Source organism: Amblyomma maculatum, chromosome 1, assembly GCF_055883805.1.
Source record: "Amblyomma maculatum isolate TAMU_Amacu chromosome 1, ASM5588380v1, whole genome shotgun sequence".
In the NCBI taxonomy this organism is placed as follows: Eukaryota; Metazoa; Arthropoda; class Arachnida; order Ixodida; family Ixodidae; genus Amblyomma; species Amblyomma maculatum.
In genome coordinates, this window is record NC_139344.1 from 348,459,670 (window position 1) to 348,484,609 (window position 24,940).

At 45.6% G+C, this 24,940-nt stretch overlaps 1 protein-coding gene across 1 annotated transcript in view; it reads left to right on the forward strand.

Annotated features, from left to right (window-relative positions):
- The first annotated feature begins 950 nt into the window (after positions 1–950).
- The window catches only part of LOC146207713 (uncharacterized), a 29,587-nt gene continuing 5,597 nt past the window's right edge, over positions 951–24,940 (forward strand). The window contains exons 1-3 of the mRNA XM_084587146.1: positions 951–1,600; positions 20,284–20,361; positions 24,215–24,526. Coding sequence (XP_084443272.1) covers positions 1,580–1,600; positions 20,284–20,361; positions 24,215–24,526 — 411 coding nt within the window. The 5' untranslated portion in view covers positions 951–1,579. The remainder of the gene's footprint in view (positions 1,601–20,283; positions 20,362–24,214; positions 24,527–24,940) is intronic.

A 24,940-nucleotide genomic window follows, 5' to 3' on the forward strand; every position in this document is an offset into this window, starting at 1 on the left:
CCGTTCCTTCGACAGCCCAAGCGCCGTGCGACCCGTCAGTCAGTCGACAAACGTGAAACCACCGCTGTTCTCGAAAGTGCGCGGCAAATGCGTTCGCGACGGCAACGTCCAACCGCGTCCCGAGACGCACGCTACGCGTTCCGGCAGGCCGTCGTGTCGTGCAACCGGGGCGGATCGAGCAGCGTCAACGCCGCGCTAAAACTGTCTAATGAAAATCCGACCGCACGTGCAAACGCTCTCGATGAGAAGCCAGACAAAGCCCCCCAACCTCTGCCAACGCAAGTATTTTTCTGTACTCACCTAAGTTCAAGACAGAGTAGAAAAAAGTAGAACGTTCCGATCATAGTCAGAGGATGGGAGAAGAGAAAAAGAAGACAGCGGGGGACAGGGAAGGGAGAGAAAGATCACAGCGTTCGCCCTCGCTCTCCTCATGTCTGGTCAGCCAGTTTCGAGAGAGAAATTGCGCGTTACTTCGTTCTCGCTCCAGCGCTTTTCTAAGCGAAACGGGCGGACGCGAACAGCCTTTTCGTTTGTCTCCGGCCGCTCAAGAACACGCAGGCGGCAGGAGCGAGGCCCGCTTTGTCAGCCGCAGTGCGCAACCACGCAATTGGGAAACGACGCTAATAGCAAAGAAGAAATAAAGTATTCGCAAGAGAACGCCACCACGGGTCGCTGAAAGTAAGAGTAGCAGGGCAGTGCCCACCTTTACGTTCGGACAAAGTGACCGGTTCAGTGGAAGCCCGACGTGCTCCCTTTCCATCTTCCTTTCTTTCTCCCAGGTGCTTTCTCGTTCTTCTTCTTGTCAACGCACCGTTTTGTCTTGCTTTCGCTCTCCGCCATCTTTCTCTTCCCTCCTTTCGTTTCCTGTCTTCCGCGGCGTGTTCCGGCGAGAGAGTGCGCGGACGTTGTGTCGGAGGCCCTCAAGCTTCGTCGGCGTATACCTTACTGGCCTCACGCCGCCGGACCGAGGTCGTGAGAGTCATCTATCGTGGACGCCCGGTTAATTCTTTCTTCTTCGTCGACGTCGTGTTCGCGGGGCCGCAAACCCCCGATGCGAGTGGGAACTTCGTGAACGACGGTGCAGCCAACATCGAGATGGCGTATTGTTCATTGCGTGGTGAATAGTTGAATCGAACGTCTCATCGGCCACAGCTCCCGGGCTCGCCCCCATTAACGCGTCGCCCTACCCTCGCGAGAAAAGGGAGAAACGAAAGACAAAGGCGCAGACCTTCGGAGTCCGACCGGCCCCGTGCACCTTCCGAGGAGCAATTCGTGCCTGGTAGCGATACCAACGCAAGAAAAGAGAGGACCCTCACTAGGCGTTGATTACGGAGCCACTCAAAGCGACTCCACGCCGCAGCCAACCCTTTATACGCGACGTTGTTTCTTTCTTTTCCGGCGGCGGGGGCTGGCAAGCTCGCTCGGATCTTCGTTCTCCCAGAACCGCCAGCCGTTCGGGAGTGATCACCAAGGCAATCAGCATCCGTGCTCTCCTCTCCCTTCGCTTGAGGCTGTTCGCTCAGAAGACCAGTTGATTCAGTGAGTTTGTGCGCGAGCATCGCGTGTGATCGGGATCGTTATGGATTGGCCAAACTTCCAGGTGAGTTTATCAGAGAACTTCTTTACGTCTCAAAGCGTATCAGTGTACGCGCTTTTTGATCTCAAGTGTATCAGGGGACGTGAGCTGTACTATGCGGCTAAAATCAGTGCTTACGACACTGTCTCGATTAGCTGGAGGGTATAATCTACAGCGTTTTTCCGTATTTTGTCCACTCCTGAACGATATATTACTCGTAATGCCAATATGAACTAAATTAAATCAAGTTTGCATTCAAAGCCTGGTTAGTTCTATCGCCCCACATTCGCTCCTGCATTCGGTCTCACCAGCAAGTCACAACATACGTACTACGAGCAAGTGATGCAAACCTGCGGCAGGATTGATGAAATCTTCAACATTGGCAGTCAAATGATATGTGGCTGCTGACAGAGACGAAACAGCGTTAACTGCATGATGTTTCAGTTAGGTGAGCTAACATCAAAGGCGCACTGCACTCATGCTGGTTATAGTAGCCGATGGCGATGGACATTGCTTGGTTATCAGATTTTTGCTACCAAAATTTTTTACAGGACATAAGAGGAGTTGACGCGGACGGTTCCAGGAAACATTTGATCATTAGCTGTCCTTTGCCATCCTACGATCAGTCTTATCACCTGTCCCTAATTCCGTGTGCACGGGCTTGTCCCCTTCTTGTCTCCATTTAAATGTCGCCACGGCAAAAGAAAGTCCACCATCACACTCGGTCTGCAGAACACCGTTGCTACTGAGCAACTGCGATGGCTTTACGGAAAAACTGATGCTTTACATCTGAGCCAGTCTCATCCGCATTGTAATATATCGCTCTGGGAGAGCAAAAGCAATGTGGAGCACCATGAAGCAGATGACTGGAGCAACACTTCAAAATTCCTCTGAGCAATCAACACGGACGGTACATTAAATGCAATGCCATGAATTCCTGAACTCATGGGATTTTTCACCAATATTATTAGTAGTAGTACTGCAGGCATAGTAGTTGCAGTCGTTATAGCAGTAGCGCAGTAGTACTGGCAGTGTTAGTAGAAGCTAGCTGTAGCGATGATAGTAGCAGATGCATCAAGTCGCACATGTGGGAAGGTTGTTCGGAGGGGTTTCAATGTAACCTTCACGTGGCGCGAAAGTGAGCTGGTCCATGAACTGGAATTCAAAACCATGGGACACACGCGAATGTCGCATCCTTATTCTGCTGTGAAAGACTTCCCATAAACCACCTCTGCGCCTTCCGTATTGCCGCAGTTTCAGTATTGGCTTAACGAAAAGGGGTCTTTTGTTGTCTCGAGTGTCAGGTTCGCATTAGATTATTGATGAAAATGAAATATCTAACCTTTTTTGATGAACAGCACTTCGTACTGGAATTGAATCCCTACTCGCTTACAGCATTTTTATTGCTTTACGTCTTTTTAATCAACGGCTCCATTTTGTTTCTCAATTCCCCGTTTATAAACGAATAATCCGCAAACGAGAAAATTTAATTCCACATATACCCATCATGCCCCTTGATAGATCACGCACGTCGTTATTTTGGTAGATAGCCTCATCGGAGCAAAAATTCTTTGTGTGGACTAAAATTCACTGACAGGGAGGTAACGTCAAAAGACCAGAGGGTTGTCATTGGCTGGAGAGAAATGCTCCCCTAAGCGGACGCGACAATTATGTTTTAATGCACTTTCACTGCATCCGAGTCGCCATTTTAGGTATCTTGGAAGGAACATCTATCCATCAAGTAGATGACGAAGAAATATCTTGCTCTGCGCAGACAGACGTTTAAGTCCGCAAGAAGAACCATGAAGCAATGACAGAAAGCGTGATGTAGGGGCGTGGATAGCTTCCGATTCTATACCATTGCAAATGTAATTAGCAATGTAAATAGGTGCCCCTAAGATTTTGTTTTTCCCACCTAACCTTAGCAGCCTTAGCCAAACATCCCCCTAATGTCGTGTCAAAGTAGCGGCCTATAAGCAAGCACCGAAAGTGAAACGCCAAATATGACGCTCCAATTTCTCCCAGGAATCTGTTATACACGCACGAAAAAAAAGTTTAAATCACAGACTAATTTACAATATAATCGGGGGGGGGGACATGCAGATGTCCTGCTATTTTTAAGCGCCTGGCCGACGATGTCTTTTTACGTAGTGTTTAATAAGGGAGCTAAGGCATGCACATAAAATAATAGTGCGTCATAAATGCATTATCGTTGCAAGCAATATGCAGCCAAACAAGTAGCTCAAGCGATATCCCTATGCGAGGTACAGCGGTCATATGAATCTTTCTGTAGAAAGGACGGCGTCGGTACTTTGTCCCATAGAATCAGTTCATTCGTTCGTTGATATCAATGACTGGTTTCGTTAATGCCGTTCGCGAAGCACGCTTCCAACACATGTTTCGCGCACCGTTCCAAGGACACTTGAATGCCTTGTGGTAGTCTTCAGTGTTGGTGTAAAGGTAGTTAGATCCGCTTCGCATTATATTGTACGTGTAGATGCGTCGAGCCAGTAGTAGTGAAAGAGCAGTAACAGAAAAAAAAATTGACTGCGCGACGTCGTTAATAAATCGCCCACAGAGAATTAGTCAGGCCAGTACTTGCCTCGAGCAGCTTGCAGGGTGACGTTGAAGCTTAGCTCGGCGTGCTTGAACACTGCTTTCGACGGAGACTTTCCCGACGCATTGCGGCAATTGGTGACGAGATCGAAGCGACTATTCGTCGCTCTACTCTACTTCGCTCTATTAAACGACCCTTTTAAGACTGTGCGCCACAGAGCATCGGCAATGGCCACGCCGACCGCTGCGTACGCTACCACAGGGTCGAAATCGTCCGAGATGGTCAAGGCAGGGAACAGGACTACGGACATGTGTATGATGGCGTTATGGATAACCAAGTGCTTTGTTTCGATGCTGTCTCTGATCGCCATCCACGAAACGTCCTTGCTTGCATGCACCCTTTGAGTCGTCCACCCGGACGCCTGCAGCGGCATGAAATTCCAAGCGTATCAAGAGTCCAGCTTCTACAGAGGCACGTCCATGTCGAAGAGATCGCGCGGGAGGAGCATGCGAATTTCGCGAACAAATTGCTTCACCGGTTTGGCGTCTTTCGTTGCAGCGAAGCGAACCGCTGCTTCTGCCACAAGACCAGCCAGCCTCCGGAAGCCGACGCGGAACAACTGGGTGCGCTCTTCTGTGGACTTCAGCATACCGAGCCTTTTGACAACCATCAGCGGTATCAGCGTCTGACTTTCCTCCTTGCAGCGTCTAAAATATCGATTATATGCGGCCATACCTTGGCTAGTGCTCATCATATTCCAGATCAAATTGCACGCTGCATCGAACAAGAGGAAAGTGATGGTGGCGGGATGACGCGCTGTGTCCAAAAGTATTCTAAGCCGATGATTTAGATCTTTGATTGAGGTGTGGTACATGTGGTCACTGGGCGTCTTTCCCATGATGCGCTGCAGAAGTGTTCGCCATTCATCCTTGCGCACTTTAGGAACCATGTCGGTTAGCGCACTTAGCGAGCTCTCTGAAACGACCTCCTTTTCAGGTGTGATATCCTTGAGGCTCTGTACGAGTGTCCTGATTTCGTGCAGCGTGACATTCGTCGACAGCGCTTCATTTGTGGCATCCAGGGCCTCTCGCCGCACACGGGCGTGATATTTCGCCAGGGGTCCACTCACTTCCAGCTCAATACAGCGCGCAATGACGACCACGGTGTCGCCCCCGCTCAGACGTTCCGAAGGAAAGTGCCTCTTCCAAATATCTCGCAAATTCGTAGTCAGAAATAGCACGGTCGTTTCGAGGCTGTACTTGAGCGTCATCTCCACAACAAAGCAAAGTATGTCCGTCTCGTTCCGAAAGGCTCGGTGGCCCATGAAATCTGTGAGGCTTGCCACTGTCTCTGGTCCCAGTTCTTCGGCTCTGGACATAGCGCTCAAGCAGACTTGGAAGTGCTGGTTGATGAGTTTACCCGCAGCTGTGCCGGAAGGCACGTAGCGGGACGGATATTCGCGTATACGCAAGTCTCGTACAGCTCCCGGGCTCGGATTTCGTCGGTAATTGTCACAGACGTAGGCGAATATATCCTTACATGGGTCGATGGTGCCGTTAATAGTGGTATATAGAAGCTCCAGCTCCTATTGACAGCAGGACGAATTTTCATGCTCTCTTGGTCAGCGCCGCATGGTCAGCGCCGCATGGTCAGCGCCGTGACGAGCACTGTACCCCCGATGAAGATCGCGAATAAGAAACAAGGGGCCAATAGGCCTCGTCTGACGAGCGTCGCTGTCCCTGGTGCTGGTGTTTCAGCTGATATTGCCGGCGGACTATTCAAGGCGGCGCCGTTCTCGTCCATGGAACGAATCTGTATGGCGCAGCTCTGCTTTCGCGTGGTCACGTGACGGTTTATACTGATGATGATACTTGAACGGCGGTGCATGTAAAGTTTTTCTTTTTTATGACACGAGGTGATAAATCAAATCGAGCCAAATCAAATTCATTAATTTTCGCCTGGTATAGAGACAGAGGGCGGAAACGCAGAATAAGCTGTCAGATGCAGCTTGACAAAGGCACAGCTCCCTTTAGCTTGGCCGTGGCTATATATGTGCAGACGTGAAACGTTCGCCCAACGTGGGCAGCCTCCTCAGTCCAGAAAGTCGTGGACACGAGCCATCTCCCTGGTCCGGCCGATGATAATACGCTAGCCATTCAGGCCGGGCAGCTGAATCTCCCACTGTTGTTAGGTCAGTGGTTGTTATGGTACCATGCGGTTCCTTGCATCGCCACACCATATCTGAGAAAAGATTAGAGGGCCTCTTAGATGTCTCTTAAGCGGAGAATGGCGAACGTCTGCCCTTCCTCTCCTAACATTTGCCTTTTATCGGCGGTCGTTGCAGTGCTCCATATAATTTTAATTGGTTTGCAAGGAAGGAAAGGCGCTGTATCTGTCACACGTTCCCCAGCAAGTTTGTTTAAACAAGACACCATCGCTCCTGTCGCGTGGCGTTCCTTGGCGCGCGTTCAAGTGCGGTATTGCAGAGTGCATAAACGCTATGACAAGAACACATCTCGGTGCATCTCGCGGAATATGACAGATCTCGAGCGCAGATCTCGCGCACAACTTTCGCGCACTGGATTTTTTGCCATAAGCCTAGCAAGGATTTCGCCTTAATAGCATGAGCTGCACAGACAGCTCTTTAAAAAATAAACAACCAATGCTTGTTTATTTTTATGTCATAAGACATAGACATAAGAGACATAAGATATAAGAGAGTTATGACATTAGAGAAATGGTGGCGCATAAAGGTGGCGCAGTCGACCATCTTTGTCATTTCGACAAGTGCGAAAAGGGAGAAGGTGCAAGGAGACATAGCATATCAACAATGATAGTCGGTAGTTCCAACTGAAAGTTTCGTACGTCATAGATTTCATTTAGCTACATCATCATTCTTGTTTTAAATAAATGGCCTTATAGTATTCAGCTTCTTTCTAGTTATTCCGCACTTTCGGGGGAAAGTCGGGGTCGCGGTTTTCCTTTCTTGCAATATTTATCGGAGCAAATTGGCATGCCAAAGTGACATCGAACTGTCTTCAACACCCTCCAATTCAACTACCCCTTACAGCGGATACAAAACATTAGTAAGCCTTACAGAATGTCATTGCAGTTTTCATTCAAATACATCAAAAGTTTTCACTTGGATTGATATTGTTTGAATAAAATGATACTAAGACAAAATGAGAGTGATTCTGCCTGTTTATTGGGAGCATTTTTCATGAACACTACACAACGGAGTAAACACATATGCGATTTTCCAGGGCCACCTGTAGGCATATCGCGAACACGAAAGCAATCTATTCAACTTATATTACTATTCTAAAATACTTCGATGGCAATTCTCCAAGAGCGCAAAACACGCCACAAAAACTGCCCATTATCCCTTTTCTCTGAGCCATATCTTCCCACGACCAAAGTATCATCTATGTTCAGCTCTTGCTAAATTCCGTCACCCATGCTGAGAGACGCATCTTGAGCACTCGCGCATTAATGCGATGCCAACGCGTGACAAATTATACTGAGCGCGAAACTGCAGAAGGGGGACACATAAATTCGTTTTTGTCACCGAAGTTCTCGTCGCATTGAGAGCCATAATTCGGAGCGAAGAGATATCGGTATACGCAGCAAATGCATGTAATGCACGAATCTCATTTCGGCAATAATAGGGGCTGCTCCCATTTCCTCTCGAGAAATGGTGTTATCTCGTTAGCATCAGATAGCTACGCCAAAACAAAATGGCGACGGCCCGCCCGTCGGTGACCAGCCCGCGTGAAAGCAACAAAAATACTTACCATGCCCAAGGCCTTGGGTTGGATATTAAATCACGGCGGCGTGAACAGGTCTGCTTCATTTACCACTCCTCTAACGAAGTCGGCCACCGCCGCTATTTTTCTTTTCTTTTTTGTTAGTGTGTTCAGTCATTCCCGGAGCCTTTATCCTGGGGCGTAAAACTTTCAGCCTCTTGCGCTGTGCCTTCGGTATCGTCGTCCTCATTAACTTTTATCAGTGCTCGAAGTCACTCCCGACGCTATAGAGCACTCAAGCTCTTGCACGTTGCAGTCTCAGTTTGAATGCATGGTCGTTTTTACACGACCGCTTGCAAACGCCTAGAATAAAGGACGCTCTTGTGCTCTCCAAGATGAAGTTCTATAGGAAACATCTGATGGTAATGGGGGCTATCCATAAGGAACAGTCGGTCGATTGAATCACCGCTGCAGGATAACTAAGAAGTTGAACTGTAACTGATGCGAATAAACACAGTTCGTCGACACACAGTGCTCCCGAAATCGGAGACCAAATATTTACTCCCTCATTTTCTTCTGCATAAGTCGCACTGATTGCCCGTGGGTATCTCTTTTTATTTTTTTTACCTGGTTGCTGAACGCTGACCTCGTGTTGTAAACATTAAGTAATGGTCACCGCCGACAAAATCTGATGGTATTTTCCTTTACAAGAGAAGCACACATTTGTGTAAGAAGAGTCGAAATTCTTCTATATTGTGACGTACCGATGCGGATAAAAGTAAACGGAGCACATTATTAGCTTCTAACGTTTTTCACGCGTTGCATAATTGAAACTGTTAGTCGTAGTATGCGCGAACCGGTAGTAGACGCCAGCGTCCTTTCACTTGGACAAATATTGTTTTCTTATCTCCAGTCCAGAAGGCGTGAACGGAAAAATGTGCTCCGTTTACTTATGTCCGCACCTGTACATCAGGATTTGTCGCATAGAGCTGAAGGAATCCGGACACACATAATATTTATTTCCAGCATGCACACGACTCTATAAATGTAGGTCAAAGTGGTACTGTTACTCAAGGAATATAAATTCTATGCTGTTACTAATCCTAAATCTTGCGTCCACAAAAAATTCGGACGATGGGCTGCCAGACGCAGTTTCCACATGCATTAATTACTTTTTTCTTCAGTCGACATACGAAAACAGTTGAATAAGACAAAAAGGTAAAAAAAAATTCACCTGAAGCAAAAAGGAATCTTGTATTCTCGCAGAAAAATGAAACTGGGACAAACTCCAAAAGAAAGCCACGAAGTATTTCAAAACTCTATACAACGCTTAAATATTTTCGATAGGCGGTCCCAAAATGAATTACTCAATAAAACTTGCATGCGGGCTATTTCATTACACAAAGCTTGCTGGCGTTGCATAATCCATCCCACGCACAAGGCAGAGGAGAATCGAAGCTTTTAAGATGATTACGGTTCAGAAGCGGAATGCGTGAGTGTGCCGTCGGTAGACGTAAGCAACAAGGAGGTGCGGGTGCTTCTTCAGGACATTAAGGAGAAAAAGATAGGGGTGCTTTTTCCCTACTTGAATATTTGTTTTGTTTTTTCGTTCCCGAGATTTTTTGCTTTCGCGTTCTTTCCTCAAATATTTTGTTCTCCTCCAAGCTTTCTTTTTCTTAATTGTGAGGTTCTTCTTCATCAATTTAAATTCTTTGTTTTCTTGTTTTCCTTCATAGAAGCAATAAACCGCAATTTTCTAGTGTACGCATCGCAGGTGTAGACGTTTTTAAGTGCTCTCTCTTGTGTATGTGATGGACTATGCAGCACCAGCAGCCGTGAGATCACAACAGCTAGTAACAACAACTAGAACAGGTAGAACACTTGTTGAGTGCTATGTTACAGTATTTGAGGTCGCATATCTTAAAGGGGCACATGGACTATGAAAGACGTCGTAATGGAAGACTTCATAATAATTTTTACGACATAATGTTGTTTAACTTACATTTCACAGGACAAGGCCATGCTTCCATTCCGCCTTCATCGAAATGCGGCCACCATGACCGGCATAACCGGTATTTGATATAGCAACCCTAATATACATCTCGTAAGAATTGTCTTGGAAATATGAGGAATACAATCAGTTACAAGTCGAAGAAGAACATTCAAAGAATGCAGGATAGATGGCATATATATAAAAGCATGGAATTCAAATAAAAATATGAGGGGGCATGCGTATACACTATCATCTGGAACAGGAGTTCATAAACATTTTTCCTCAGGGAACCAAACGGCCGCCAATATGTGCCAAAAGGAACTCCCTTCCCACCCTCACGAAGAATCGACGCGCTGCCGAGACCTGTGTTCTGGACGGTGCCTATGCGCTGAGGCTCGACACTGTGAAGCTAGCTAGAACGAGAAATATCTGACCACCTTATTTGAGTTCCAACTAACAAAGGCTCTCTCCCTGGCCGCAAGCGTAGCAAGAGGTAGAGGCAAAAAGTAAAGGGGGAGTCACACTAGTGGCAGGTCGTGGAACCCGGTATGAGAAGCTCTGCTCTGGAGTAATATCACAGAGACGATGTAAATCTATAAATTTATATCTTCGAAATTTTTTCTATGGTTGTACCTGAAGATGGAGTAAACAAAGCGCATCAGCGCTGACAAGCTACTACATTCTACACGAAAGTTGCTTGGACACAGCGGAATCGGTGCGCATTAATACCAGACTGCACTAGCGTAAGCTAATGCCAGATTAAATAATCTGCGAAACTTAACAAATGTGGTATAGTACATAGAGTTATCAATGCCGAGTAAATAGCTCGGGAAATTGTTGTGGAATCATGATGGAATGTATAACGAGTTTGATGGGGGCTGCTGTGATAGTGGCTTCATGTTGGCCTATTCTACGAACATTTTCATAAACGTATGCTATAATATTACGCACCTTCCTCACAGTTATTTAAAAACGCACCCCATTATTTTTCCACGCTAGGCTTGGTCACTACTTGCCAGCGCAGGACAAAAATATGATTTTGCGTATGCATAGGAAATTTCGACTATATCTATAAACACTTTCATAAACGTACCTTATATTTTCTGTATATGCTAGGCAATTCTTTAAAAAAAAAATGCAGCCCGCTTGTTTTATGGGGTAGATTTGCCTACATGGTGCCGGCGCTGGAAAAAACCATAAAGCAAATGTTTGCTTCGAGACGGAAGCTCACATCGTTCCTATCAAAATGCGCATAACAGTATCGTATAATACATAACAGTTATCTCACAGTTGAATAACCTTCTAAAATCCCAGAAATCAGGACCTGAGAAAGTCTCTGGCTGGTTGTGAAGGAAAGTTTTTGCCACCCCCCACGAATCTGCGCAAAGCGCCTTTTGTGATGCATGCGTGCGCAGACAGTCATTTGCTGCGTAAGCACATCAACACCGCAAGCCGTTTGCACCAAGGAGAAACAGCGAGTTATATTACGGTTTTTCAGGTCAGTGGTTGAAAAGAGGTTGAAAACTGACCTCGGACCTTTTCCAAGATACTATATTCCAGGCATCATTCAGTCTTGATCTTATCTGTTGGGCCACTCAGGCATGCTTAATGAGGTCGGCGTTTGTCAATAGACGTGGACATTAGAGAAGCGATACAAAATTAACTTCAACCCCAATCTAGAACCTCCTTTTTGAAAGCAATGCGCAACTTGGGGCCTGATGCACAAAGTGCATTAAGCAGGCAGAACACCATGTCGAAAAATAATGTACATGATTTTAAGATGTAATAATAATTGTGACAATGTAATAATTTAATTATTGTAGTAATGTAGATGAAAGTAAGAACATTATAAAACAAAAAGTGAACATAGTTCATTACTTTCTCTTGAAGATATACATCTCCCGTATGTTCTTGGGTAGAACGATACAAAGAAGATGGCTTGACAGTATGAAAGTGCACTGGACAAGGGTTAAGAGGGAGTCTCAGTTGGCAAGTCAAGCCAACGCTTCGACAAGGGGATTTGTCTTGGCTTTCGAAGACTTGTCGATACTTTGGCACTACTTGCGAACTGAGCCCCCATCCCCCCTCCTCCTTGTACCCTTGTTCAGTGCTGTTTCATACCATATGTTCTATTAACTTGTGAACCACATGCGTATACAAGCACTTCTTTGTTGGCAGAAGCTTTGCGATAAAGTTACATTTTTCTCCACACCGCCCAAGCACTATTTGCAATTATTATTGAGTCTGTATAACTGACTCTATCACCTGCATTTTTTTAACACTGCATGGTAATCTTCATTCCCTTTCCCCCTTCAGCAGTGGGGGGTAGCAGGCCAGATATTCTTATTGCTCCGGACATCATCACCTCCCCATGTATTTAAATCTCTCGCGCTTTGAACAAAACAAGAACAGCCCTCTAATTTTTTTTCCAAAAGTGACGTTAAATATCCGAGACTGTTCTCTTAAAATACGGGCGATGACGTAGGTGGAATGTTACAATGCTCCCTCTAACACCCTTTAGCTATAATGGAGTCGTCCACTCCATTTTCATCAGCCCTGTCCTCATAGGCCAGCAGTGGTTGGTCAAGGGAACGTCATTGTGGCTCTGAACTAGAGAATAAACCCAGGTAGCTCTTTTTTAATTCGGATAAGGATATGTTTATGGGTCCACCGGCTTCAATATGAACAGGGGACATTAAGTTTTTCAGGGCAGCGGCTCCACCCCGCAGGGTGAGAGGCAAGTAATGGGCGAGGCAGGCTGCAGCCATGAAAGATACCATTTTGCACGCAGCGACGTACCCCTAATATGAGATCGCCGGTCCGATGCCGGGTCTATGGCAGCCGCTTTTAATGGTGTGGATATGCGAATGAATTTGGGGCACGATAAAACACGCCTATGATAGCAGAAATGAAGCTGTAGCTTTCTCCTATGTCGTGTTAGATAAAATATACACCTTCCAAATAAAAAGCGCCTGTCAGATTATTACGTAAATCTATGCAAATACTAATCGAGCACCCGGCTAGGTTCGAAGCGAGGTGTAGTTAGCGTCAACTACAACAGAGCAGCCCATCTTCGTGCTAGTAAAGCAAAGTCTACCTCGGCAGACTAGCGCCAGTTGAAACAACCACAGATGTATCGACAAAAAAATTTGTGCGTTTAGTTCAAAAGATCGACATTATTCCTTACCTTGTCGTAAATTAATGGTAATTAGTCATACTTCTCGCTAAGATTCTTTACTCGTTGGCTTCACACTACTGCACTACAAGTATATTATATGAACAATGTATAATATTGGCGTCATGATAAAGTATAAATTCGATATTAACAATTAGAGCGATGCATAAATACAAATCGCTTGTTATACATCACAGATGAAAAATTTATGGCCAAGGTTCACGAGATCATAGCTATATTGCCGAGGCGCAAACGTTGGTTACTTTGGTGTCCACGTTTAAGACTAAAGCAGTAATAACACCAATGTATTGTTTGTATCATGCAGCAGCGTTCTTCTGCACTTCACATTTGGAAAGAGGAGGGCAAATTAAGCATTCAGAAAAAAAAAAGCAAACCTTTACCTAGTTCAGGAGGAAACAAATTTGAGCCATATGGCATGAGCCTGCAAGGCTAATAGTTCCTGACAGGCTACTAGTGCCTTAGAGACTATGAAACTGCCAACGTGGTTAGGACGGTAGGCAGGCCTGTCCAACTCGGACCTCGAGGGCCAGCTGCTCCTCGTGGAAAAAAAAAAAGCCAGGGTAGCGGCCATAGCCGCACGAATTTCGAACTAAGGACTCGACTGACCTTTCCATGTTCTCCTTTCCTTATTCATTTCAATAAAGCTCTCTTGTCACCACCATGCTCTGATACTTTGTTGCTGGTCTGTTTTTAGTTTCTGGGTGCGAGAAACTTCTCGTATTGTAAATTTTGCGAAATGTAACCCATTGACAGGTTCATTCCATCATTATAGCCTTCGAAACCTCATGTTGCGTGCAGCAACTGTTATAGACCGCATGAATCCCTGCAAAGCAATATGTGCTTTAGCAACGTGACTTACACAGTTCATATCACGTACTTCTACTTTCACCTCCACCCCTCTCTCTCTTTCATGGCCTCAAAACATAATTTCTCGTTCATAGCAAACCGTCGGCTTTGCCATTAATTCCGACCTTTAGATGCACAACGAATTCATGCTTACTATACCGCCTCCTGTTTCCCCACATTACCCACGTATGTGTAACGACCATTAAATTCGCTCATCAAATCGCCCTCTCATTTCAGCAGAAGCATGGAGCATTAATAAACCTTCTTCGTTTTTCCTCAATGCTGGCTTCAGAAACTGAAACTGTATTTTTCCATTTTACCGTTACCCGCCCAGCTCTTTCCAACTCTCAACTTCGCTGAATCTCGGAACGCTTCAAAGCCAGCAGAGCGGCGCTAATGGCCCCCAGCTTGTCTCCCTCACCTCCAAAGTTATTGCGTCGTGTAGACTATACAGTACGCGTTCGAATTCCGCCTTTATCCAACGCGCAGTGCGCTGTGGCTCATTGTGCATGCGTCGACCACCTGCATCGTCGTCGTCGTCATCGGCGTACTCTCTGAGGAATGTGTCCACATCTCCGTCGAGGCGGCGCACATTTCAAAAGGCGTTCCTAATTTCTGGGCCGCTCGTGATAGCGGCGACGACGGACGCGTCAGCGAATAAAATGGGCTAACACGGCACACATGCGTGCCAGTCAGCCTGCGTGCGTGCGTGTATCTCTGAAGTGAAATGCCTCTGTTTGTGTATGTGCGTGCGTGCTCAAGCAAAGTCCCCACCGACAGCGTGCCGTTAGACGCCGCCGAGATTGGGAAACACTCGGGGCACGGGCGCGGCTTGGTTCTCAAGGCCTAGCCGCCTAGTGTATGCACTAAAAATGGCCCGCGAATGTACGGAAACGAGTTGGGCCATCGAGCAAGGACGATGTCCTCGCGTCGAGTAATGGTTCACCTGTCGGAACATTTCTTCTCTACCTGGTAGAGTCACGCCGCCCGTAGTGTTGTGGTTGCAACGCCATTGCAGTCAGCTTTCCGCGCCGCGCAAGGCACGTTCGCAGTGTTTCGCCCGCTGAGCTGTAAACGAATACTTCGGACAAGTAACCTTGCAGGGCACCTCGCCAGCCATGCGGAGCGATAGCAATTTGTCACGATTGTCTTGACGCGAATATTAGTTTCGCGGCCTTTCGGTTGAACAATATCGTCGGCCGTCAATAAATAAAGCGCCTGTGGTGTTTAAGCCTGATGGAGACAGTACGTTCAATAAATGAAGTGGAATCTGAGGCTTCATGCCGTTATAGTGTGCGTGTTTGTTCTTCAAACAATGCTTCAAGGAAGATTTGCGTCAGTCTGTTTGAATATCGGCACGCAGTGTTTATTTCTGCAAGAACATATCGAATACGAACGCAATCATAGATTCTAGCAAGTATTTCTAACACATCTGATGTCTTGTACAATTCAGTACGAGTCAATTTCGCATCGCGTTTTTCTTCATCATTTTTTTTTTTGCTTTAAATTTTATTAAATAGTTATTGAGATTACTAGGGGGAAGTTCCTGTGATGTTCTTACAGTGGCTTGAAAATCGCAAGCAGTGTGTTCGCATACTGATGTACTAACTCAACGTTGCGCAAAATAATTGTTGTGACGCTCGTTATTGCAACCACCGCATATTTTCTGCTGACATTTCTAATAGTATGTTGAAAAATAATGCGCCTGATTTTTTTTTTAGAACTTTCTTTATTAAACATTTTCGGAATTCACAAATATTGCAACGCGTAGCTGCTGGAATTGTATTGCTTTTTTACAAGGTCTCGGTCATCTTCCATAGCTTTGCGCCACCTGGGCATGCATGCCTTCTTTGTATCGGATAGCTTTAGAGGTCTCGTTTGGAAGAAGGATCGGCTTCAGCCTGACTTAAAATTTTCATTGGTCGTGTGGGATCGTGATATGATAATGACGTTGAACGCAGTGACGTCATTTAAAAGAAACACTGGTTGGAAACACTGGTAAAATGATGGAACCGAACTTCTGATCATTGGGCCGCTAGTCTGACATCCTGTTCCAACGCCACCGAAGCACTTTATTGTATTTTAAACATGGTATTTAATACATATACTATGGGGAGGCTACCCACAAATAAATAACATGCCTCTGCCCATGCCACTAGGTATAACGGGCTAGTGGTATTTAATACAGTGAAACACAGTGAAACAATGTTCTGCGTACATGAACTATTTACAAAGCCATCAGTGTGCAGCAATAAAATCGTAACAATGCCGAAGACTGCAAGCCAACAACCACAATAAGGGTGGTAAAGTTGGGTATGTTACCAAGAGGGAGTGCTACTCTGGTATGAAGTTTGTCACATCGCACAGCCTTTGAAGATAAAGAATCGGTATGCTGAGGTGTAATTTTATAGAAACTACATTTTCACAAAGTCCGTGTATCATGCGAGTTTTCATAGGCTGTGTAATCCAGTGAAAAAGGGCATGCCCTCTGGTTTTTCGGCATTTGGAAACGCAGTAAAGTACCGTATACGCTTATGGGAAGTCAAAATAAATTCCCTTCTTCAATGTCCGCTCTAGCACGTCCCAATCATATTGTATCTTTATAATCAAGATGCAATGTCCTTGTTGGAATCATTTTGTAGCGGTAAAAACACGGACACAAAGAACATGAAACACAAGGGATACCCGCTAGCGGGTGTCTCTTGTTTCGTCGTGTTCTTTGCGTCCGTGTTTTTACCGCTACAAAATTATTCCAATAAGAAATTACCAACTAGCCCAACTTGAAGTTATAATGCAATGTCCAAATTCTTAATTGACGTCACATAGATGCCAACTGACCAATTAAAGACAGAAAAACCTTTTTTCCGAAGCCCCAAGCATGCTCTCGGAGTGAAAATTGCAAAAAACAAAAAATAATAATAATCTTCGTTCATGCACTTGGAGTACGATTCCTTCCACTAGATTAAAAACATCATGTAACGGCATAAATCGTATCGGTTTCTGAGTTAGGGTACACCAGGGGACTGACTCCCAAGCGACTGTACATTGAAGCTATTTCGACATGCTCTAAAGTGATTAGACTCACGCGTTCTTTTTTTCTTTCTTCTTATTCAGGTGTGGTCTTCTCCTCAAAGTGCGAAATACCTTTTCGAGTCTCAAATCTGAATTCGCCAAATAAAAGATGAATATCACACGATGTCAAACCAGGAGGATTTGGTAGCAAGGCCCAGACAAATTTGACAATTATCGCTTTTCTTTTCAGGCTGTTTTGAGCGCGATCATTTGCCCACGGGCTGGCGCAGCCAAGGAAGCAAACAACACTGCTACAAAATAATCATGCACGCCCACGTTCATCGGAAGCGAATCCATACATGCTGACAGAGCTTACATTACAAAGTAATATTCTTCCAGCAGGTTTGAAATGAAATATTTTTGATTTTCACAAATTTTGAATGAATGGTGTGGACCAAGAAAAAGCATTATTTCACCAACCGATGTCAAATATCACAAACCAATGCTCAGTCCCTGTATAGATTTTTTATCGTGCAATGACCTATACTGCGTACAAGATGTATCAGGTCACCGATCTGCGTCTTAGTTTCGAACTTTAAATAATATCTACGAGTCATTACGATGGAGTAATTGCCAGCAGATTCCGCAATGCTAGTCCGAACCAGTAGCTGCAAACCGAGCTATAGACGTAACCTGCATTTAAAGATACGAGCACAGGTCAAAGAGCTCGCAATTGTCAAGTGCAGACTGCAGGCCTACACTACCCGCTTTTTTTCTTTTTTTTTTTTTTTTTTCAGTTCCGCACTGCTTTATTTTCTGGCACTGGGCGTCAGCTTGCAAGTAAAAGCAGAAATGCGATAACAGCAAGCAGTGCTTTATTCATCGTGGTCAGCGGTCGCGGTCAAACCAGACCCTGAGTTGAAACAAGGGTGAATATAACCAAAAACGCCGGCGCGGCTTCAAGGTGTTTCTCCGCCCCCACTACCCATTCATTTCCGTGACTTCCTATACACACACGAGCCGTGCACTCGTCGAAATCATGTACCGGAACACTGTCCTGAGTTTCTAAGTTTGTCCTCCGTTTGACAGCCTTTTGACAGACCACAAATGCGACCGAGACAGGCCAGATCTCCGCGATGACGTTTTCTCTTTGAGGGTCCCCTTGCTACAGCAGACATCCTTGCGCGGTTGTCGTTTACACTGAAGCAGAACAGCTCTCGACGTCGCCGTGACCTACAAATCAGGAGGCAGTCGCGGAAGAAGAGCTGGGCGATATAGCGCACACGCGCGAGCTTTTACGTGGACTTGGCGGGAGCGTGCACAGGAGCCGTGGCGAACCGGTTTCTCATTAAAAATGACGGCTTCTGCGACTTCTGATTGGCCCGGGAATAGAACAGCGCGTCCTAGCTGCCGCTACTGCTGTTATGTGCTACAGACATCACGCTGAGCGCTGAGGGATCTATCAGTTTGTCTGGGGTGTACAGAGCGGTCGTAGCGCGCTTTGAAGAAGCAAATCGCTTATACGCGGATACGGATGAAACGGATATATTTGGGGGTTAGACATTTCGGTACCGGAAAAATGCTGCATGGCGCAAACCGTAAAGCGGCTAAATTAAGGCGAGACAAAGGCGAGACAGCTAATCAATCCGCACACGCTTTTCGCTTACGACCGCTAAATAATTTATAACTGAATTTTCTTTTCTCACCAGTTTCGGTTTCGTTATCCGAGAGATAGCTTTGACGTCACAATCATGTCTTGATGCGCGGCATAAAAAAAAAAAAAAAAAAAAAAAAAAAAAACAGTGTTATAATCGCTCATTCTTCAATTGTAATGATTCCTGTTCTTTAGGCAGGCTGGCTTTATCATTGTAGTGGATTCAAATGACACAAAAATGATTATATCGCTATATTTTCATCCCTCGCGTGACCTAGACTTGACTGTGACGTCACAGCCATCGCTCGGCTGCTGAAATTGAAACCGAAACAGGAGACAAACGAAATTCGTTAATAAATTATTCAGCAGTCGTAGGTGAATGTGACGTGGTGATCCGTGTACAGTAGTGTCCTAGGCATTATTAAAAATGATAAAACACAAACCCAAAAATGAGGTGTCTATAGTCCTCTAAGCCCGCAGCAACATCATCTGCTGCACAAACTTCATTGTAAGGCTGTTGTGACACGACACATCGAAATCTAACCGAAATTTCACTGCACGTATAGCTAGTTCCTTGAAAATGGTCCTGAAATGAAGTCATTTTACCTCCGGTTTCTGGCAAAGCATTTCGTGGACAAGTTATGCGGGTATATATACCTTCGAAAAAAAAAATGAGAAAACGCCGCTAACTGTGCGATCTCATTCTTCAGCCTGAAAGGGGCCCACTCGATTCCCTTATAGTGCAGAGGGGTGCGTTTAAAACTATCTCATTGGTCAAAGCGAACGACGACAGGAACCGGGATAATACAGCTATTCTGCGTTGATTCTATTCTTTTTCGTCGCTTCCCGTATATTTTGGCGCCATCTCACCCAATTAACACCATGATCGTGCAGTCGACGCAGGAGGTCGTAGCAATATCGCAGAATAGAATAAAAATAATTCTTATATTTTATTGGCCACATTACCGACCAAGCCACAGTTTGGAACGTCTCCTTATAGAAACCCGGATTGACATTTTCTCAAGCGAAATATTTTTTTTTTATTAAATAGCATTATGTAGGATACAGTGAAGGTGCATTGAGGTTTGGCGAGAAAATGGTAAGATGTGTTTTTTTTTTTCTTTTTTTTTTTTTTTTGCGCGAACAAGTCGACTCGTGCATGCTTCGCATCCATGCCTATACGTTTGCGTCAAGCACAAAAACCAAAAACCAAAGCGCTCTAAAAAAATTGTAAATCACTCCAAATTATATTATTAGAATAAGAAACATTTCCCTGAAGTGCAGGCTTATATTCTCGCCGTAGTTTTAACCGTAGGCACTGACTAGAGAGTTTTAGCGAAGCGTGATCCGCAATCCGTCCCCGTGGCTGTTACCACGCGCCGTCAGCACGTACGCAATGATTAGTCCCGACGCGGCAGATGAGTGTGCTGGCTTCGAGCATGTGGCGGCGTCTAGCGCCTTCAAGGCAATCTGGGTGCGCGCAAAGGTACACGCGGTGAAGTGGCGGTGACGCAACTCGGATCGTTCGAGGCTAAAACTCTATTATTTCAGCATTCGCAGCAAATATTCTATTTCCGGTCTGAAAATGTGAATGTTGGCTCATTTATTATGTGTCTCTTTAACAAGCCCATTATTTCCTTGCATATGTTTGCTTACTTCATCTATTGTAGCGCATCCTTACCTCTTTTTGTCTTACCTTTCAGACAGCTTGCGCAATTATGCTGATGGCTGCGATCTTCATTATAAGTCCTGGGACATCAGCTAGGCCCCACCGATCGAGGGTACGTTAGCACAACTTTTGCAATCAATCTTGCTTCGAAGTGTCATAACACGAACTTACAGTAAAACGAAATCAGTGAAGCGAATTTGCTTAATGTGCTATCGCGATGATTTTGTCTAAATTGCGTTCTTTTTTCATGCTTGCTGGTGCTTTTTTATGCTTCTTGACTTTCCGAACATTTCGACTGCAGAGAAGTCCTCATGCGTAAACATGGTTCAGTTGATAGCCACTTATCTACGAATTAGTTCCCCGCGTTAAACACTTCTTTGATAAAGTTAATGTCAGCGGAAGACGAAAAAGAAAAACCAAAGCCGAGCCACAAAGGCAACGAGAGTAGAGGAATAGAAGAAATATTGGTGTGCTGCTGTAAGAATGCCTGCTCTCTAAGCAGTAGGCTCCTCGGAACGCAACAGAAGCCGTGTAGTGAGGAAGATGAATACGGCAGCCTGGTTCGGGAGCGCCTTAGACATGCATATATTGGCAACCGCTATTTTTTTTGCTGGAAGTTCTCGAAAAGCGACGATGAAACGGCGACTGGTTTATTAGAATGTTTCGCCTGCACGAATGGCTTGGTATACTGTGCCTCCCTAAAGTATGTTTCAAGTTTAATGGTTGGTTTGTGGGGTGTAACGTCCCAAAGCGACTCGTGCTATGAGAGACGCCGTAGTAGAGGACTCCAGAAATTTCGACCACCTGGGGTTCTTCAACGTGCTCTGACATCGCACAGCACACGGGCGCCTTGCTTTTCGCCTCCATCGAAAAGTAGCCGCCGAGGCCAGGATTCGATCCCGCACCCTTGGTAACAGTAGTCGAGCGCCCTAACCACTGCGCCACCCCGGCAGGGTGTTTCAAGTTTAAGCTTTGTTAGGAAGCCAAGAAGGTATTTATTGCGTCTGTCTTACTACCTTGCTTAGTGGCCATGGGCTCTGTTTCGCCTATCAACGCCACTATATATATTAGAGTGGAAGCCCTACTCTCCGGGCTGCAACTCCCAAGTTCGCCAGGGGCCTGCAAATGACCTTCAAGGTCTCGCAAGGTCAAGCTAAAACAGCCTACTTCAGGCCTACATTAGCTCCAGTTGTTGCACCCACATCGGACCCACTGGGGCCCCCACTTCACACCTCACTTTGTGCTGCCTGGGATAGGCATCCGGCTAACTCTAACAGTTCTAATGCGTCAGCATATATGCATGTGACTATGTCTGTTGAGGCAGCAAGTAGTAAGTGGATGAGAAAGCACGACGACCAATGACTAACGAGGCATTTCTCGTTGAGCTATTGACTGATAAATATCTTCAAGTGAAAGGAATTCACATGGCCAGCAGGGTGTTGCGTCTCGAAGGGTTCTATAAGAGAACCACAATATGTTTCGCCCCTCGCAAATAATATGACGCCGTGCTTTTTTTTTTACAGAACCTAAGGTACTCATGTTGATATGTTTGTACGGGCAAACTGGCATTTCGTTCTTATGGGGAGAAAGTGCAAATGCAGGCGCTTTCCAAACATCTGACGTTTGAAAGCCATCCATCCAACCATCCGGAGCTCGAGTTGGTCTTGTTGAATTCGAGTACATTACTCGGCCTCGTTAAGAGGTCACGCTTCCGCTCGGTTCACCGCCTCTTCAGACAAGGCACATGTCGTTTCCGGTGATTTTGAAAGGCCTGATTGTTTGAATAGGCCGTCGCGGTTGACCGCTGGTAAAGAACAGCTTACCAGGCGAAACAAGGTTTCACGTGGTCGCAAACTGGTTACTGGCGGCCGGGAGCTAAAACAAAAAATGCTAACCAATCTTTTTTCACAATAACGCAAATGCTTTGCTCAACCCGACCAGTTCTCCAACATCGAAGTGTTTTACTGAAAAAAAGAAAAAAGCATTCTAATCGCGAGGAATATGTCCAGCGTAAGGATGAGTGAGGTTTATGCGAAGGACAGCTCTTGCCTTTTACAAAGGGATGTCAGTGCAGAACTCAGTGGAATTTCGCACTCTCTGCCTCTCAAAACAAGTTCAACGCTTGTACGTGTGCATTCAGCAGTTTATGCACTTACTGAATATAACCGAATAGTTTAAGCTGAAAATTTTACTGCCAAGTTAACCACTGGTCCTGCCTCAAGCTGGTCAGCAGGTGCATGAATCAACAAATATCCAGGGGGCGTATTCTATACGGAACTAGGTTTTTTTTTTTTTTTTTTTCATGCCTGGTCCATTTGGTGTTTTGGCATTGATCACTGTTATTGGGCAACGACGTCATGGCTTCGAAGCGTCCGTGGGAAGTTACCGGGCATAAGCGACCGCATTTCAGCATTGGCTGGATAATGCAACCAGTCGCAGGCGGTGCGCGTGGCGAGTGGTAATGGCTTTCGTCAACGGTCGGGCCTGCTACCAAGTGACTTCTGTGACTGGCCGTTTTCATCAGATGCAGCCACCATGTTTGCGTCCGGGCAAATGAAATGGCAAGTGGATATTTATTTCAAATGGCATACTTATCGAACACGGCCCAGTCGCTAACCACTGGCTACAGCAAGCGATGACGGCTGTCAAGCAAGGAAAATTTATTGGCTTACACGTAACCGTTTTATTTTCTATTAAGATCAGGCGTCAAGAACATTGGCACAAAGCTACTTCTACGTCCTGCAACTTTTTTTATGTGCTCCTGTATCTTCCTGAATGTCCACCAACACATCCAGCACTTCAGCTACTTTGGTAACCTGCCTTATGGCTGTACTCAACAATGAAAACATTCCCTCATTGTGAAAGGCCCGCGCCGATCAGGATTATGGACGTACGCAGGAGACACAATTTGCCGAAAAGTTTTCGCTCCCTGAATTTGCCTTTAGCGGTCTCGAACTTCATAAAAATAAGTACAGATGTTCGAATAGCCAAGTTTCTGCCAAATGGTGCCTAATATCGGCAAATGCAAGTGAAACTACGATTTACAAGAAACAAGATAACCCAGCGTTATCCATGAATTATAGACAGATAAAACTCGATAGAGAAAGCTGCATATACCCATCAAAAGAGGCATTCAGCCATTGGAGTCGACCGATATCCTCGTGACGCGCAGACCTCATTTCATCTGTCATGCCCTGCTTTGTCCCGCTAGCAGGTCCAAGGAGAATGTTCAAGGGAATCTGCAGACGCCATTAGCTGCAGGTTCTTTGAGTAGAAAAAGCCGCTTTAGTTTTAGTTGTACTCGACTATAGCGTTTGCAATGTGCGGAGAGCTCGCCTTCCGGTCTGTTGTGGTTAGGTCGTCATCATGCTGGCGCCTCTGTTTATAATGGTGGTCGATAGCAGACCCAATTTGGTGCTACAATGATTTGAAATAATTTTGCTTTGGAAACAATGATTTTAAATTTCTCTTCTAAATAAGACTTCAACTTCTGGTAACAGTACTGGACGATCCCATTCTACATCGATTATAACATATGAATATTGAGGATATATGCTCAAGTGCCGTGCTCAAATCCAGCTTTCTTGGATATTATTTTTAATTCTGAGCCAAATGTGAAATATTGAAAAATATAGTTATAGCCATACTGTTTGAAATTGTTCAACTTTCTAATGCATAACAAAATCTTGCTCTTAAAATTTCTCCTCTGCTGGCAGCAAGTAATTAAGGCACCTAAGAAAACTAACGGGATGCATTTTGACAATAAATAGCGAAAAGCTACAGGTGTTCCGAGGTACTGATGTACTGATTGTTGGAGTAGAATTCTACGGTACGAAAATTTGCGTTGACAGAAAACTTCGCAACAAAAAAAGACGGGCTCGCCCATAGTTTTTTTATTATATGTCACGACCTCATATTGCAAAGCATAAAATCGAGGCTCGTCTTCTGACCTACATTTCTGACAGGAGGTGCAGACGTACCTGGTCATCCACCATCCTCCAGTCAAAGTGACACCGGCCGCCGCAGTAGGACCCGGAGGCCGGATAGTGGGTGCCGCCTCCGCTGGAGGGCATCAAGCCGCCGCCTCGACGAGCACCTCGTACGGCTACCAGCTGCACAGGGAGACCACCCATCACGTGCCGGTGCTCATTTCCACGGGGCATATACCAGTGCTAGCCAGGGCACCGGCGCACAAGACGTATGTCACAGTGCAGCACCTCCACCATGCCGTCCATCATCACCACCAACCGCTTGTGCTGCTTCCACACCCCTCACCCGTGAGTGAACTGTCTTGTTATGGAAAAATTGCTGAGTCACAGCAGCAGCTATTCTCAACACCATTCTCGTAATGTCCCTGGGAGCCTGCATCAATGCAGTTTCCATGAACAAACGATAATTAGACGCTTCTGCTTGTACTCTATCACGTGTGTCCTCGAGGCTGAGCCGATAGGATATGCAATGCTGATAGGTTTCCTGTGATAACGGTCGCAACTTAAATTCAGTGAATTATAGAGGTGTGCACGAGCCGAAATTTTGAGCCCGAGCCTGGCCCAGGCCCGACGCTACAGACCCGAGCTCGGCCCGGACCGACTAGGATAAACACTGAGCCCGGCCCGGCCCATCATGCTATAATTGCAGTTGAAGCGATGAAAAAGAAGAAAATAATTTCAAGATAAGTTTATCCAAGATCG